Source organism: Phycodurus eques, chromosome 4 (genome assembly GCF_024500275.1).
Source record: "Phycodurus eques isolate BA_2022a chromosome 4, UOR_Pequ_1.1, whole genome shotgun sequence".
NCBI classification, from domain to species: domain Eukaryota; kingdom Metazoa; phylum Chordata; class Actinopteri; order Syngnathiformes; family Syngnathidae; genus Phycodurus; species Phycodurus eques.
Window position 1 is genome coordinate 15,480,986 of NC_084528.1, and position 16,320 is coordinate 15,497,305.

Sequence of the window (16,320 nt, forward strand, 5' to 3'; positions counted from 1 at the left end):
CTATTTTACCTTTAAAACCTTTTTACCTTTTCCAACGATTTTAAATCAATATATTTTGTCTGGTGGGTCAACTTGCCGAGCACAGAGCAATGCAGTTGGATCATAGGGCTAGAAATCGATACATTGATGTAGTGAATGCATCATTACACCCCCAGTTGCTAGTATCATCCACTTATGACAAATAAATACCTCCCTCAAAAAGACACCTTGTCCCAAGTCGTCGCCAGATGCATACAAATAAACACCTTGCTCGAATTAGCCACCAGGTGTGTCACCCATTTGTGACAAATGATCACCTCCCTCAAATTGACACATTGCTCCAATTAGCAACTTGGTGTGTCATCCCCTTATGGGAAATTAATACCTCCCTCAAATTGATGCTGTGTGCCTCAATTAGTCTTTCCTTCATTATCCACTCAATGCAAATAAATGCCTCCCTCAAATCGACACTAATGGTCGGTCACCCGAAGTGCCATCTTATGACAAACAAACTCCTTCCTCAAAGAGAAGAGATTAGATCAGAGAAAAGATCAAAAGATTAGTAACTGTCATGATTTCAATTCATAGAGGCTGTTGTTCACATATGGACCTTTCAAAATTGCTGAGCCAATTTAAACTCTGTTACCAACCAAAACAGCAGCACCTGACCACTCTGAAAGGCATATTAAAGTTATCGTGTGCTGTAAACAAGTTCCCTGCAGAATAATAATATGCAGACCACATTCTCTATTTTCATGACCGGCGTAAATCTGGTGCGCCAGGCAGCATAAGTCTGCGCAGAGGCAGGTTAGACCGGTTTTTTTCGTAATTTTGTAGACACACCCAAGCCGGCATATTTTTTTAAAAAAAGACGGTCTGCGACATCTATGTGGGGAGGAGAACGCAGCGATCTGTGTGTGACCATTGTTGCAGCTCTTGCCCGGTGTGGCAACAGACAAGTGAGCGGGTACCCTTATTAAATACAGATTGAATTGGTGATAACAGCTTGCGACTTAAATAGACCCACTGACTTCATGTATCTAACACCACCCCGATCGTTTTTGGTCCCCCCCACACACACATAACATAACTATGTGCCAGCCAGTGGAATGTAATAATGACGATAATAATAATCATGCATTCAGCTGAATAGATTTCTGCAATGATTCTGAGGATTTGATGTCCGCTGTTCACATATTTATGAATGGGATACGTCTGACATTACCAGACATGTCCGCGGACCTCAGAAACCATCTGCCTGTGCCCTGATTAAATTCACCAAAATCGCAATAGACCAGCTGTCTATGTTGATGCTCTGGAGAGCTTCGTAAGTTATTTGTTCTGCCTACTCTGGCTTGGTTCTTGCCATTTTCTTTGCATACGAATCATTTTTATTTGGTTTTAAACTGACATCTGTTATAGTAATACAATCTGCACCCATCTGCAGTCGAGTAACAAAACGCCCCCGCCACTATTTGTGGAACCACAGTATACAGCCACTGTGGTATGTAAAGCGCTCTGTTTGAGATCTGACACGTTTGCAGAAGAACCACAGCTCTCTGCTCTTTTGACAGATTTGAATGTATTTCTTGTGATTTTTCCCTACTTACTGGAATGAGTGGAACTTTCCTCATGTTAGAGACCACTGCCTAGTTGCTTTGGGTGATGTTTATGAACCAGAATTTTGTACATGAAATGAGGTAAAAGTGGGATATTTGACATAGCAAGGAGTTTATTATCACAAACCCACATTTTGTGAATGCATTAATGTTTTTGTTTCCTGTGTCAAGTGCCTTATTTGTAATTTACGGGACATTCCCTCTCCTCTCCGCTTGTCCTGTTCTTCTCTGTCTCCGTCTCCCTCACACATCACAAGCAGCTTGTCCTCCTTCATCACTCACTTTCCTCCTCCACATATCCCTCGTTCCTACCTTTTCTTCCTCTTCTTTCCTTTTTAACTCACCTCGACCAACCAACCAAGCTTTCTTCTTCCCCCAGTGATGCAGAAGCAACAGCTCGGTCCAGGTTGCAGTGTTATCTGTTTTGTTTTTGTTTTTGTGTTAAATGATGCAGAAGTATTGTTATTAATAAAAGAAAAAGATCATGAATCACACTCACAGTGACACTCCCGTTTACTACTTTTAGTAAGTTTTTCTTCCTGAAGCACTGGAAGCAAATAGTATATTAAAAGGGTTGATGGTTTATTTCCAAAGTTCTCATTTCGAAACCATTTCTTCCCATAGGAAATAATGTAAAGTGCATTTATTTATTGATTTCAGGCTCGTCATAAAACCTTTATCAACCGTGTATGTTTTGTCAAATTTGAAATTCCCTAATTGTCAAATAAGTACACGATAACACATTGTATGTTCAAGCTAAAGTAAAACTTCTTCTAGCTGATCCTCAGCTCAGTGAACAGGAAAGACGTTTTTCAGAGGGGTGCTTCACTTGCAGATTGATATCATCAGACACCGTGTGTCATCAAACGCTTTATGCTTGCCAAGGGCACCAATCTAAGATTCAAGACTCCAGCTCTGTTTCTTCTTTCTGAAACTTTGTTTTTTCTTGGACATTATTTTGTGATTCAAGTCTTATGTTTGGCCTCAGTTGGGTCACATTCCTCTGCTTCCTGTCTTGAAGCCTCACTTTCAGAAGACTCAGAGAGCTACCGGTAGTTTCTTTCTCTCAGCCCAAATCTATGTATATATATATATATATACATTGCCTTGAGTATACAGTATATCATTTTAAAGCTGTGTGGCATGGAGTACATGTCATTCTGCTAGTTCTGCTCCACTACCCACACTGAAGTTCATTTTGGTCGAATTAATTTGTTTGTAATATTGCACTGAGCAGCCAGATGCAGTCTCAGGGCACAAGTCTTGGGAAGGGTACACAGACATATCTCTGCTGCTTTGTAGGTTCCAAAGAGCACGGGGGCCGCCATCATCTATACAAGTTTGAACTACCAGGACTCCTAGAGCTGGCCATCTGTCTAAACTGGCCAGTCAGGAGGAAAAGCGCCTTTGTTAGGGAATTGACCAAGAACCCAATGGTCACTGTCAGAGTTCTGGCTTTCTACTGTGGAAAGAGGAGAACATCCATCAATCCACCAATCAAGCCTGTATGGTAGATTGGCACGAGGGAAGCTACTCCGGAGTAAAAAGCACATGGAAGCCCGTTTAGAGTTTGCCCAAAGGCCCCTGGACTCTCAGATCATGAGAGACAAAATTCTCTGATCTGATGAGACAATGATTGAACTCTTTGGCGTGAATGTCAGACGTCAGCCAGACTCCTCTTGTTACCTGGCCAATACCGTCCCTACTGTGAAGCGTAATGGTGGCAGCATTATCCCATGGGGAAGGGTTTTCGCAGCAGGACCAGGGAGACAAGTCAGGGTTGAGGAAAAGATTTCATTTAATTTTGGAATATGAAGCTGTAACAACAAAATGCAGCAAAAATGAAGCACTGTGAATACTGTACTTTCCAGATGCACTGCAAACATGCAGTCAGGCTCAAATAATGATTAATAACTGCATTAAAAGTAAACCATTGTAATTCAAAATTGTATTCTGATTGAAAAACCAGAGCTTTTGTGGCTATTTTTCCAAAGTAACTAAAACTGCAATCATGGAAATTTGCAAAAACAACTGTGATTTAATTATATATTTTCACCCAGTAATGTAATGGATTACAATTACATAAATGATGTAATTAAATAGTGTAATCTCGTTACATGTAATTAGTTAATGTGTATAAGTATAAACGATACGATTTTAAGGCAGGCCTACAGGAATGTTATATTAGCTTGTGTTATGGTTAGGAATCACTGTTATTATTGCTTCCGGTATCAGCATCGAGCTTCCGGTGATCGTGGTGGTGGGGGGGGCAGAGGGACGGGGCTGAAGAGCGGATTTCCCAATGAACACTTGACGTCATTTGTATCTGGCTGGCCCGGCGTCCAATGGGAGGAGCCGAAAACAAAATACAGTGCTTGTAGCTCGCTAAACTCGGAACGCCATCTTGAAGGCAAAGGGCTGTTTAAAGCGACACAAATCAGGAAAACTGGTCAACAGGACTTCCGGCGTTTGTTTTTTTTCTCTCCTACGAACCTTCGAGGGGTTCTGAGAAACGTGCAAGTCATGGCTCGGAGTTGTTATGCTGCACATTAGAGACGTACCAGTGAGGACTTCGCTGCGGTGCTAGTTAGCTTCTAGCTCGGGGGAGGAGGAGCGGGGGATCGGGTCCATTTTTTTTCTCCCCCCCCCCCCCCCCCCCCCAAAAAAAAAAGTAGTTTGTTTATGTTGTTCCACACGGACATGTCATCTTCAAACCAAGGTAAAGTGCTACAAAAGTCATATCGACAGGCTACTAGCTTAGTCGGGACGTAGCTGCTTCTGTCATCGATAGTTAAGTCGGACACTTTGCTCAAGATAGCGTGACAGCGGCGGCTAAGCTAGCTTCGTAGCTAAGCTAATGAATGCCACACAGTTGTGATCAGATGAGGGGGTTGCACAAGTCACAGCATGATAATTCATTTGCCTAATGGGATCATTGCATATGTAATTTTTAACCCACTGTCACATCAGTAAAAATAAGAATGTGCTTGATTTATCTTTTTCTTCACGTCTGTGTAGATTTTCAGTCATCACGTCATAGTAAACCACAGAGGTTGAATCGAGGCAACTGGACTCTTGTTTGCTGAATTTGTTTTGTGTTTTTTTTTGTCTGTTTGTTTTCTGAAAAATGACTTGGGCAAATATACGAGTAGGCTAACAATTCTAGCTTGTGTGAATCTTATCTTTATGTTGGAAATATTGGACAAAATACTTGGTGAGAAGTTAAGTTGAAGCTGTACATCCAACTATCGTGAATGTTGACTAAACGCCTGCTTCATATTTCCTATTAACTCCACTGCAAGATTATATTGTATGTTCATATGTGTCACAGTTTAGCTGCAATTATGCTTTTGTATTTACTCTTGTTTCTTGATCCTTATGTATGTTAAGGATGCATAGTACGACATTTATGTTTGTGTGTATTATATTTGAATATTGTTGCCAAGTCGCCTTAATTTTCCTCAGAGTGTCCATTAAAGTACTTTTACGATTTAACAAATGTATTACTAACACAAACACAATTCAAAATTTGTTGAGATAATTATAAAATGAGGAGTGGATCAATACATGACTCAATTTCTTGCCATGTTCCCTGTAGCGTAGCCTCATCAATAGTGTGGCAATAGCATCAGTGATGTTTTGCTATAGTATCAGAATCCTCTTTATTTGCCAGGTATTTTAAAATACATAAGGAATTAGTCTCCGGTAGTTGGAGCCACTTTAGTACTACAGCAAACAAGCCAATATAACAAAATATACATCTAGGATATAAACACATAAGTACAGAGAGTCATTAAGCAATGAAAGGTGATCAGTCGTGTGGTAATACTGATACAATGACAAATGTGCAAATGATGTAGAGAGTCCTCAAGCAATTTGAAGTGACCAATGGTGTGGTAATAGTAGTTTAGATCATTGATGTCCTGAATCTTTGTTCGCTACATGATATATTTACCCGTACAAAGAATAGCAGGAGAGAGGTACCTGTTAAATGAGGTGACTAGGGAATTGGGCCTCAAAATTCTACACACAACACCCCATAATGTCAATGTGGAATTTTTGGGGGAAATATTTGCAAATAAATAAAAAAATAAATAAAGCTAACATATCACATGTACATAAGTATTCACAGCCTTTTCTCAATAATTTGTTGATTCACCTTTGGCAGTAATTACAGCCTCCAGTTTTTTTAATATGATGCCACAAGCTTGGCACATCTATCATTGGGCAGTTTCGCCCATTCCTCTTTGCAGCACCTCTCAAGCTTGGATGGGGAGTAACCAGCCATTTTCAGATCTCTCCAGAGTAGGCTTTATACGATCAGGATTTTTGGGGCCAATCAGCGAGTTTTAAAAAAAAAAAAAAAAAAAAAAAAGATCTCCGATCACAAGATGGAGCAATGTGTTTATTTAAATGACTTGTTCATTTACTGTATATACATGTGTACTGTATCTTCAAACGTATTCTCTAGTCAGGTCGTGGATTCTAATCAGCCAGGTCAGACCAACATTACAACATGACAGAAATAATGGGTGCTAACTTACTGTAATTAAATTACTTTATTGTGATTAAATTACTTCACACACACCGAAACTTTAGAGCATCATTCGACAGAACGGCGGCACGTTTACGTACAACCGTTAGTGCGAGCTTGGTAGGCTACATAACATTTTGTTGGCTGCTTGTGAGCCGTATCGTATTAAAAGTACGTGAACATACCTCAAGCAATACTTGAATGAACTACTTCTCCCGAGCACCGGTAACCACCACCACCACACGTTTTTCCCCATTTTGTTCTTTTTTGACCAACACAATACATGCACGATCCATTGTTGTCGTCATCATCATGGTAACGAGTGTATCTGGTCGCGTTTGAGTTGACAAGATAAAGCCCAGTGATCGTAAAAGACGTGATGTGGTGGTATCGGAATACAAGATGTTATTGCAGTAGTCTGACATAGTTCATTAGTGAAAAACCAAATTTGTCTTGTAGTCTGATTAACGCATTATGTGTTGTCTGTCTCAGATGTGTTGTCTGTCCCACACCACCGACAGTTTTTTATTTTTATTTTTTTAATATAAATAACTTCATTGGCGCTCAGATAGTTACAGTACTGCATCAAAAGACACGCGACAAGGCTAAAAAATAAACTACCTTATGAATTCAAATATACTGTACACGACAGCGACGCAGAGTAAATGTCTTTTGCGGTGCATTGATCGGATCGGCGAATTATGACATTAAAGCCGATGAGCATAAAATGGTAATTAACGGCCGATACCGATCAAGCCGATCAGATCGGTGTAAAGTCTACTCCAGAGATGTTCAATAGGATTCATGTCTGGGCTCTGGCTGGGCCACTCAAGGACATTCACAGGCAGCTCCTGGCCACTCCTTTGTTATGTTGGCTGTGTGCTTAGGGTTGTTGTCCTGTTGGAAGATAAACCTTTGCCCCAGTCTAAGGTCCTGAGCACACTGGAGTAGGTTTTCATCCAGGATGTCTCAGTACATTGCTGTATTCATCTTTCCCTCAATCCTGACTAGTCTCCCAGTTCCTACTGCTGAAAAACATACCCACAGCATGATGCTGCCACCACCATGCTTCACTGTTGGGATGGATTTGGTCAGGTGATGAGCGGTGCCTAGTTTCCTCCAAACATGACATTTACGCCAAAAAGTCATCAGACCAGAGAATTTTCTTTCTCATGGTCTGAGTCCTTGAGGTGCCTTTTGGCAAACTACAGGCGTCATGTGCTGCCATGTGCCTTTTACTAAGGAGTGGCTTCCATCTGGCCACTCTACCATACAGGCCTGATTGGTGGAGTGGTGCAGAGAAGGTTGTCCTTCGAGAAGGTTCTACTCTCTCCACTGGAGCTCTGACAGCGTGACCATCGGGTTCTTGATCACCTCCCAGCCTGAGGCCTTCTCCCCCAATTGCTCAATTTAGACGGGCGGCCAGCTTTAGGATGAGTCCTGGTGGTTCAGAATTTTTTTCCATTTACGGATGATGGAGGCCAGTTTGCTCATTGGAACCTTCAAAGCAGTAGACATTTTTCTGCACCCGTCCCCATATTTGTGCCTTGAGACAGTCCTGTCTTGGAAGTCTACAGGCAATTCCTTTGACTTCATTGAAGTTGGTTTGTGCTCTGACATGTACTGTCACCTATGAGACCATTTATATACAGGTGTGTGCCTTTTCCAAAGCACGTCGAATCAACTGAATTTACCAAAGGTGGACTTCATTTAAACTGTAGGGACCTCTCAAGGATAATCAGTGGAAACATGATGCACCTGAGCTTAATTTTGAGCGTCGTGGCAAAGGCTGTGAATGCTTTGGTACGTGTGATTTCTTATTTATTTTTATTTTTAATAAAATTCCAAAAGTAACTGCTGTAACATAAAAAGTGAAGCACTATGAATACTTTCCGGATGCCCTGTCTCTCATCAATTGCTTTTGCAATATTTTTTTTCCATCTGTCGATCGATCAGCCAATCTTCAACGCTATCTCAAATGCTGATTTGTTGTTGAGTACAGGAGCCAGAATCGTAATTGACCTTTCATTTCTGCCACATTGTCTCTTTATTAATAGATTTAGCAGACCCAGATCTGGGTATGGGGGCAAGTGGGACCCAAGCAAGTGGTGGGGCTGTCGTACCAAAAGGAAGCAACAAGAGACGAGCGGCGTAAGTGTGTGTTCATAGTACAGTAATATACAACGTATGCTTTAGACATTAATTTGTGATTTTTCTCAAGCGTTTTCAGTATAGATTAGGAATTTAAATCCCTCCGCGGGATTAAATTCCCAATTTAACTGTACGGTAGGAATCGGCTCCGGTACTCAACGGTACCAATTTCTGGTCTTTTTGTGTGTACGTAGTCCATCCATCCATCCATTTTCTGAGCCGCTTCTCCTCACTAGGGTCACGGGCGTGCTGGAGCCTATCCCAGCTGTCATCGGGCGGGAGGCGGGGTACACCCTGAACTGGTTGCCAGCCAATCGCAGGGCACATACAAACAAACAAACAACCATTCGCACTCACAGTCACACCTACGGGCAATTTAGAGTCTCCAATTAATGCATGTTTTTGGGATGTGGGAGGAAACCGGAGTGCCCGGAGAAAACCCACGCAGGCATGGGGAGAACATGCAAACTCCACATAGGCGTGGCCGGGGATTGAACCCGGGTCCTCAGAACTGTGAGGCTGACGCTCTAACCAGTCGGACTATGGCAACTATGACAAAAGAGGTCAGGTTGACAGTGGGTCCAATGGACCTGTAAATTAAAACAAGCATTTACATGAACGTTACAAAGTATGAGGAACCAAGCTAATAATGCTAACTGATGCAAGTTAAAAAGCCAAGCTAATGTGATTTTAAACATTAGGCTCAATTACAATGGGGCAAAAAAGTATTTAGTCAGCCACCAATTGTGCAAGTTCTCCCACTTAAAAAGATGAGAGATGCCTGTAATTTTCATCATAGGTTTTCCTCACCTATGAGAGGCAAAATGAGAAAGAAAATCACGTTGTTTGATTTTTAATGAATTAATTGGTAAATTCCTCCGTAAAATAAGTATTTGGTCACCTACAAACAAGCAAGAGAGAGCAAGCAGGTCAGACCTGTAACTTCTTCTTTAAGAGGCTCCTCTTCCCCCCACTCATTACCTGTATTAATGGCACCTGTTTGAACTCGTTATCAATAAGACACCTGTCCACAACCTCCAACAGTCATACTCCAAACTCCACTATGGCCAAGACCACAGAGCTGTCAAAGGACACCAGCAACAAAATTGTAGCACCAGGCTGGAAAGACTGAATCTGCAATAGGTAAGCAGCTTGGTGTGAAGAAATCAACTGTGGGAGCAATTATTAGAAAATGGAAGACATACAAGACCACTGATAATCTCCCTCGATCTGGTGCTCCACGCAAGATCTCACTCCGTGGGGTCAAAATGATCACAAGAACGGTAAGCAAAAATCCCACAACCACACGAGGGGACCGAGTGAATGACCTGCAGTGAGCTGGGACCAAAGTAACAAAGGCTACCATCAGTAACATACTACAGCGCCAGGGACTCAAATCCTGCAGTGCCAGACGTGTCCCCCTGCTTAAGCCAGTACATGTGCAGGCCCGTCTGAAGTTTGCAAGAGAGCATTTGGATGATCCAGAAGAGGATTGGGAGAATGTCATATGGTCAGATGAAACCAAAATATAACTTTTTGGTCAAACTCAACTTGTTGTGTTTGGAGGAGAAAGAATGCCAAGTTGCATCCAAAGAACACCATACCTACTGTGAAGCATGGGGGTGGAAATATTGTGCTTTCGGGCTGTTTTTTTTGCAAACGGACCCGGGCGACTGATCCGTGTAAAGGAAAGAATGAATGGGGCCATGTATCGTGAGATATTGAGTGAAAACCTCCTTCCATCAGGAAGGGCATTGAAGATGAAACGTGGCTGGGTCTTTCAGCATGACAATGATCCCAAAGACACCGCACGGGGAACGAAGGAGCGGCTTCGTAAGAAGCATTTCAAGGTCCTGGAGTGGCCTAGCCAGTCTACAGATCTCAACCCCATAGAAAATCTTTGGAGGGAGTTGAAAGTCTGTGATGCGACAGCCCCAAAACATCATTGCTCTTGAGGAGATCTGCATGGAGGAATGGGCCAAAATACCAGCAACAGTGCTTGTGAAACCTTGTGAAGACTTACAGAAAACGTTTGACCTCTGTCGTTGTCAACAAAAGGTATACAACAAAGTATTGAGATGAACTTTTGTTATTGACCAAATACGTATTTTCCACCATAATTTGCTCATAAATCCTTTATAAATCAATGTGATTTTCTGGATTTTTTTTTTTTTTTTCTCCTCATTTTGTCTCGCATAGGTGAGCTATACCTATGATGAAAATTACAGGCCTCTCATCTTTTTAAGTGGGAGAACCTGCACAATTGGTGGCTGACTAAATACTTTTTTTGCCCCACTGTGCCTGGGACAGACGAAGATGATGCTTCACTTGCATTGGCATTCTCACTTTTGCTGGCGTTGCTGCCACAACCAGCACCATTTTTTAAGGCCAATTGTTCATTGGTATCAGATGACAAGTTGCGAACAGAAACTAGCGTGTAACTGCTACCTGTGCCAAATGCAGGAGTTTTAGGCATATCCATACATCGGAGGCCTTTGGTTTAATTAAGTGCTTCCTCAGATTTGGATGTATTACCCCCGCTGACCTGGTACTTTGCATCACATATATTGCAATGGGTTTAATCTCCGCGGCATACTTTTGAGCGCTGTCAATCCATGCTGGTTTGTTGTGAGTGTGATTGTATCGGCGGCTACTGAGTGTTGTTATTACATTTGTACGCGCACTTCTGCGGTCAAGTGCGCCATGGAAAATCGGCAACTCTTCCAGTCCCGCACAGTAACAAGGATGGGTCTAAGTACCTAAACGTGGTAACGTTTGATTTTACGTGAATCGGTACTCTGTAGTCCCAACCGAAATCAGACGGTACCAAATAAAAAGTACAGACTTCATAGCAACAAAAGTACAGACTTCATAGCAACACATTATTTATAAAATAGTTATATAGAATTGGGTGATGAACCGATTACTCCACAAGTTGACTGTACTACTCCCCATCGATATTTAAAATTCAAAGTCGACTAATCACTAATCATGTGTTTTTGGCAACTCGTCTTCCAACAAGCAGAGGACTTTCAACTTGCCCATCGGCTGCCGTTGAACGCTCTGTGGAGCAGCGAAATGTCCGACCAACAAGGGAACACAGTCTTCATACAGCCGCACGGCTCCAAGAGTACGAAAATAAGCTGTTTGAAGATGAGAATAGCAGTTAGCCTCGCTAGCTTTGGCTATTCCGATCACCGCTAGTCTTAAACGATCTCTACGAGTGGGACCACAGGACCAGCGGTGAGGAACGGGGGCAGTTGTGAGAAGTGAAGCTCCACCTTCATCACCATAATGTTATGCCCAATGTGTGATAACAACAACTTGATTGAATTCAGGACATTTGTGTTGCTTTCGGAAACTGTCATCACAGTACAGCGTACGGCAAATAGAAACTGAAAATGAGAAATGCTTACCGATAATTTTTTTGGAGCCTTGGTACGATGTCCTGTATTTTGGCATTAGGAAAAATATAACTTAAGAACCAAATCTTTTCGTAGAAACATTTATAACCTTTTGAATGATAACAACTGCAGCCAATAATTAAAATTCTCATATCAGTAAAACTAATTGATTTTCCAAATGAAATTCATTGGGGTATGTCTTTACTGTTGTTGATAAATTATATGGAAACGACCCATAAAATGATATTTCACATTTTGCTGTTAATTTTATATTTCCTCCTCCTTGTATTGCAGCTCTGATTTTGATGATGACGAAGGAAATAAGTTGTTCAGGTACTCGAGTCTTATCATTGTGTATAATAGCACGTGTTTTGATGAAGACTGCTGCCATCTGATGGTTGTCCGTGTGTTCTATGTTTTATCAGGTGTGATGATGATACAGGAGGCTCCAACGACAAAGAGCGCTTCGCTAGGTAGGGCGATGAAATCGGGACGGAGAATGTGTTTTTTAGTGGTGGAAACACTACACCTTGTGCTGTCCTTTTTTTCTGCTTTTTCTTTTTTTATTGATTGAGTTAATGTGGAACCTCCATAAATGAACAAAAAGCATTTAACATTTTTTGTTACCCTTTCTCACTCAATTCAGTGCGCATTGTGCAGCTCATTCTGGTGTGCGCCCTGGCCACATGGTGGCAGTATATAGATCAGTTCATACTTATAGTCATGGAAAAAAATATTTCACCATCATTGTGAATTTAATGTAACAGCTGATATTTAACCATTTTCCATGTTTATTTTTTTGATAATAATAAAAATCCATGGGAGGACTTGTCAAGTAGGACATAAAGTATTATGGAATCAGCTGCATTTTTGTCGCGTTCATTGTATTCTTCATGTAATATACCTTTAGTGGTACTAGGTATTAAACTGAACAATAAAATGAACAAACAATGGTGGTCGAATAATTGTTTCCATGACTGTAATTCACACTAACTTTCCTGCCTAGATGCAACAGCCAATTATATTGCAGCAAGGCGTGTCCTGTCTTCAATTCAAGTGTGAATCATATACCAATAGTCATTTTTAGTAGAGGATAAAGAATACAGTATGTAATTGGTAGTACTAGTCATGCACCTAAATGAAAATTCTTGGCCGAAATCAATGCCGAAATGAATCAAGTAAATGAAGTAAAATTACATTTATGGCTATAACTGTAGAGCTGCCAACCTATAGAAATTAACTCAAGAACAATTTGTCTGAATTTCCATATTTTTAAAATTATGTGAAGAACATTACCGCAAGACAGTTTTTGCAGTATATTATATCATAGGATAAAATAATTATGCATACTGTTCAGTTGCATAACATAATCATTATTCTGTAATTCTATTCTGTAATTATAATTGTTAATAAATTATGGCTTCAATGTACTTAAATGTTTTCTGATGCAAACTTCCCCATAGTGGAACTAATAAAGGTTATCTTATATTTATTATATTAATATACAGTACTTTCAACCTTGAAGGTCCCTGTTCTCAGGCAACATACTAATTTTCCCCAGTCGTGAGAGGAAAGGAAATGTTGAACTTCCTAATAAACATTGGGCTGTATCCAAAAATATAACCTTTCATACCAAGCTAGTTTTGCTCCAAGTGTTCATCATTTAAAGGTCAGATGACAAAGATGTTATGGGGTCAGTTAAAATTCATATTTGCATTGTTTGTATGTTATGTAATACATACATAACTTCCATCAAGTTTTCAACCATAGTTTAGCTAAAAAAGTAGGTTTTTATGACGCATATTGAGTCATCCCCGAACATACCTGAAGCTCAAGACACCAGGGTGGTGTTACTCTATCCACCGCAAGGGCTACCAGAAGTGACGTTGCAATTGACAAACACAGCCCACTACACACTATATGCAATGGCGAGCAACGTGTTGGAATATGTGGAGGAGGAGGATTTCGACGAACAGGAAAACCCAACTGAACTTTGCATCGTGTTTGCCAAGTAGCAGCTGTACAACAGAAATAGAGAGTGGCCACTGGCTCGATGTGACGTTATGTCAAACGCGTGTCTTTTTATACACTCGTGGCTTGAAATAATGCCACCCCAGGGGTGCCAATATTTTTGAGCACGACAATACGTATTACATATTCATATATGTTTCAGTGACACGTCACAATCTTTTACATAGTATGCAGTATTCCTATATATTGTGTTCCCCTCGCTCGAGTTGCATTATAACACGCCGCACACAGTCTTTGCCGTGTGTCTGTTGGCTTCTCATATAGGAAAAAGTACAGACGACAGTACTGAAAAGTACTGTGTGGGTCTTTTTTTCCCCCTACTCCACAGTGCATAGTAACCATAATAGAGTCGTAGGTATATACAAGGAAATGCTCACCTCTTGTCTGTGCCGCTTCGCTGCTGCATCGTGGCGGCAATGAGATTTTGTTCTCTTGCTGGCGGTGGAGTTCCCGATGGCCGTAGGAAAAATAGTTGGCACCGCAGCTGGTTTCACCCTCTGACTCTGTATCCAATGCTTTCTGCTAAAAGTCTTACTCAAAACAGGCTGGTTCGAAATGATCGGCACAGTTTGGAATGCTTGCTAGGCACCCATAGCTGAGCACGTTTCTTCCCCTGTCGATTGACTTTGCCTATCACGTATTCCTTTTTCACTTGGAAAGCCAAAAAGAAAACAAAAAACTCTTGCCGCTGCCTGAACCATTTGTACAACCAAATGCCACACAATAAACCATCATGACATTGTTAAATCATACGACAACAAATATACAAGGACGGGAACAACAGCACACAACACCGAATGAACAGGATGTTTGGCTTGTGTGACGTCACAGCGCCGGAAAGAGACGAAGACCGGAAGGCCCTGGATGCCAAAAGCAGAAGGCGCATTTTGCATCATATTTATCGATTTAACTGCTCTATGTCTCCCATATAATCACTTCGAAATGGCAGATGTAGTTTGTAAAGGGGTTCTAGAGTTATCAAGAATTATTTTTCAATCATTGTCTGCTGACCTTTAACCAGTGGGGGTAGCAATGCACTAAACATGCCAGTCTGCTGGAAATCAAGAAGAAGAATGACGTTCTAATTCATTTCTGGTTTCCGGTTCTGTGTGGCTGTGCCGTGTAGTGTAATTCTTATTTTCTCTCGAGACACTTATTAATTTGCCTACTATTTAGCTCTTTAAAGTTGGTTACTGTCTGCTATAACGTGGTTGGAGCCAGACCTATGTGACAAGTGAACTGTGTCACCCAATCACTTATTTTGGCGTTTTCCAACTTCATGTCACGATAGCTTAGCAATTAGAATGGCTTTTCTGACTTATCTTGTTAATTACTCCTTGTCCTCTCTTTGTGATGATGATACTTTACAAAAGTGTAGCTTTTTCGCTACCATTGAGCAGATGTTTAGTGACTTATGCTGCATTGACGCCGCACGCCAAGCGACTCCACAGCTTGGCAACGTTTTTAGCCGTGTTAGCTGTAGCTCGTAGGTAGCAGCATACGAACAGCAGAAAGCAGGGAGGTTGTCTTGCCTGTATAATGTGGATGGGCCAGGTTTTTATTTTTACAATCTAGTGTACACCAGTGATTCTCAACTGGTAGCTCGGGACCGCAGACAGCTAGTGAAAAAAATACATGGATTCCTATCCTGATTTTTCCGGTACACTACAGGGGAGTAGTAAGTTCCCGCACAAAACATAGTAGGAAAGTGACAAGAAATGTAACTTCCTTGTTCTGTAGCCACTAGTTCACTCTGCAGCGCAGCCTTAGGCTGGCAGACGTCATAGCAAGCAATATGTATCTGGCATAAAGCAAACTCATTTGAAACTGCATTTAAAAATATAATGTACTGTCCATATGTTTTCAGAATAGTGGTGTCACGATACGATACCTGCATAAAGTACCTTGATAGTGGTACTGAAACGATACCACGGATAAAATCTCAAATAGTAAAGTAGTGAAATGAAAACTGACAAAACAACTTCAAATACTTTTATATTTTTATTGATTCACAACATTTAGTAATACATAATATATGTAATAAGGCAGCACGGTGGACGACTGGTTAGAGCGTCTGCCTCACACTTCTGCATGTTCTCCCCGTGCCTGCGTGGGTTTTCTCCGGGCACTCCGGTTTCCTCGCACATCCCAAAAACATATATACGTATATATACGTATATATATGTATATATATACATATATGTGTATATATATATATATGTATATATATACATATATATATATATATATATGTATATATATACATATATGTATATATATATATGTATATATATACATATATGTATACATATATATATATATGTATATATATATATGTATATATATACATATATGTATACATATATGTATATATATATATATATATGTGTGTATATATATATATGTTTATATATGTATATATACATATATATATATGTGTATATATATGTGTATATATGTGTGTGTGTGTATATATATATATATATATATATATATATATACACAAGTAATATAACGACGACAGCAGAAATAAGTTTTAATAAGCAAGCAAAAAGGGTTGTAACTGTCCGCAACAGGACAATCGTAAGGATGGAATCAGCTT

General features: G+C 40.6%; 1 protein-coding gene across 5 annotated transcripts in view; it reads left to right on the forward strand.

Moving 5' to 3' along the window:
- The first annotated feature begins 3,903 nt into the window (after nt 1-3,903).
- arnt (aryl hydrocarbon receptor nuclear translocator) overlaps nt 3,904-16,320 on the forward strand; it is a 31,619-nt gene continuing 19,202 nt past the window's right edge. For 2 of the 5 annotated variants that reach the window (XM_061674218.1, XM_061674219.1), the window contains exons 1-4: nt 3,905-4,317; nt 8,190-8,283; nt 11,982-12,020; nt 12,113-12,160. In XM_061674218.1, the coding sequence (XP_061530202.1) occupies nt 4,281-4,317; nt 8,190-8,283; nt 11,982-12,020; nt 12,113-12,160 (218 nt within the window). In that variant the 5' untranslated portion in view covers nt 3,905-4,280. Of the gene's footprint in view, nt 4,318-8,189; nt 8,284-11,981; nt 12,021-12,112; nt 12,161-16,320 lie in introns of all 5 variants that reach the window. The other 3 variants (XM_061674217.1, XM_061674220.1, XM_061674222.1) reach the window with 3 other exon arrangements.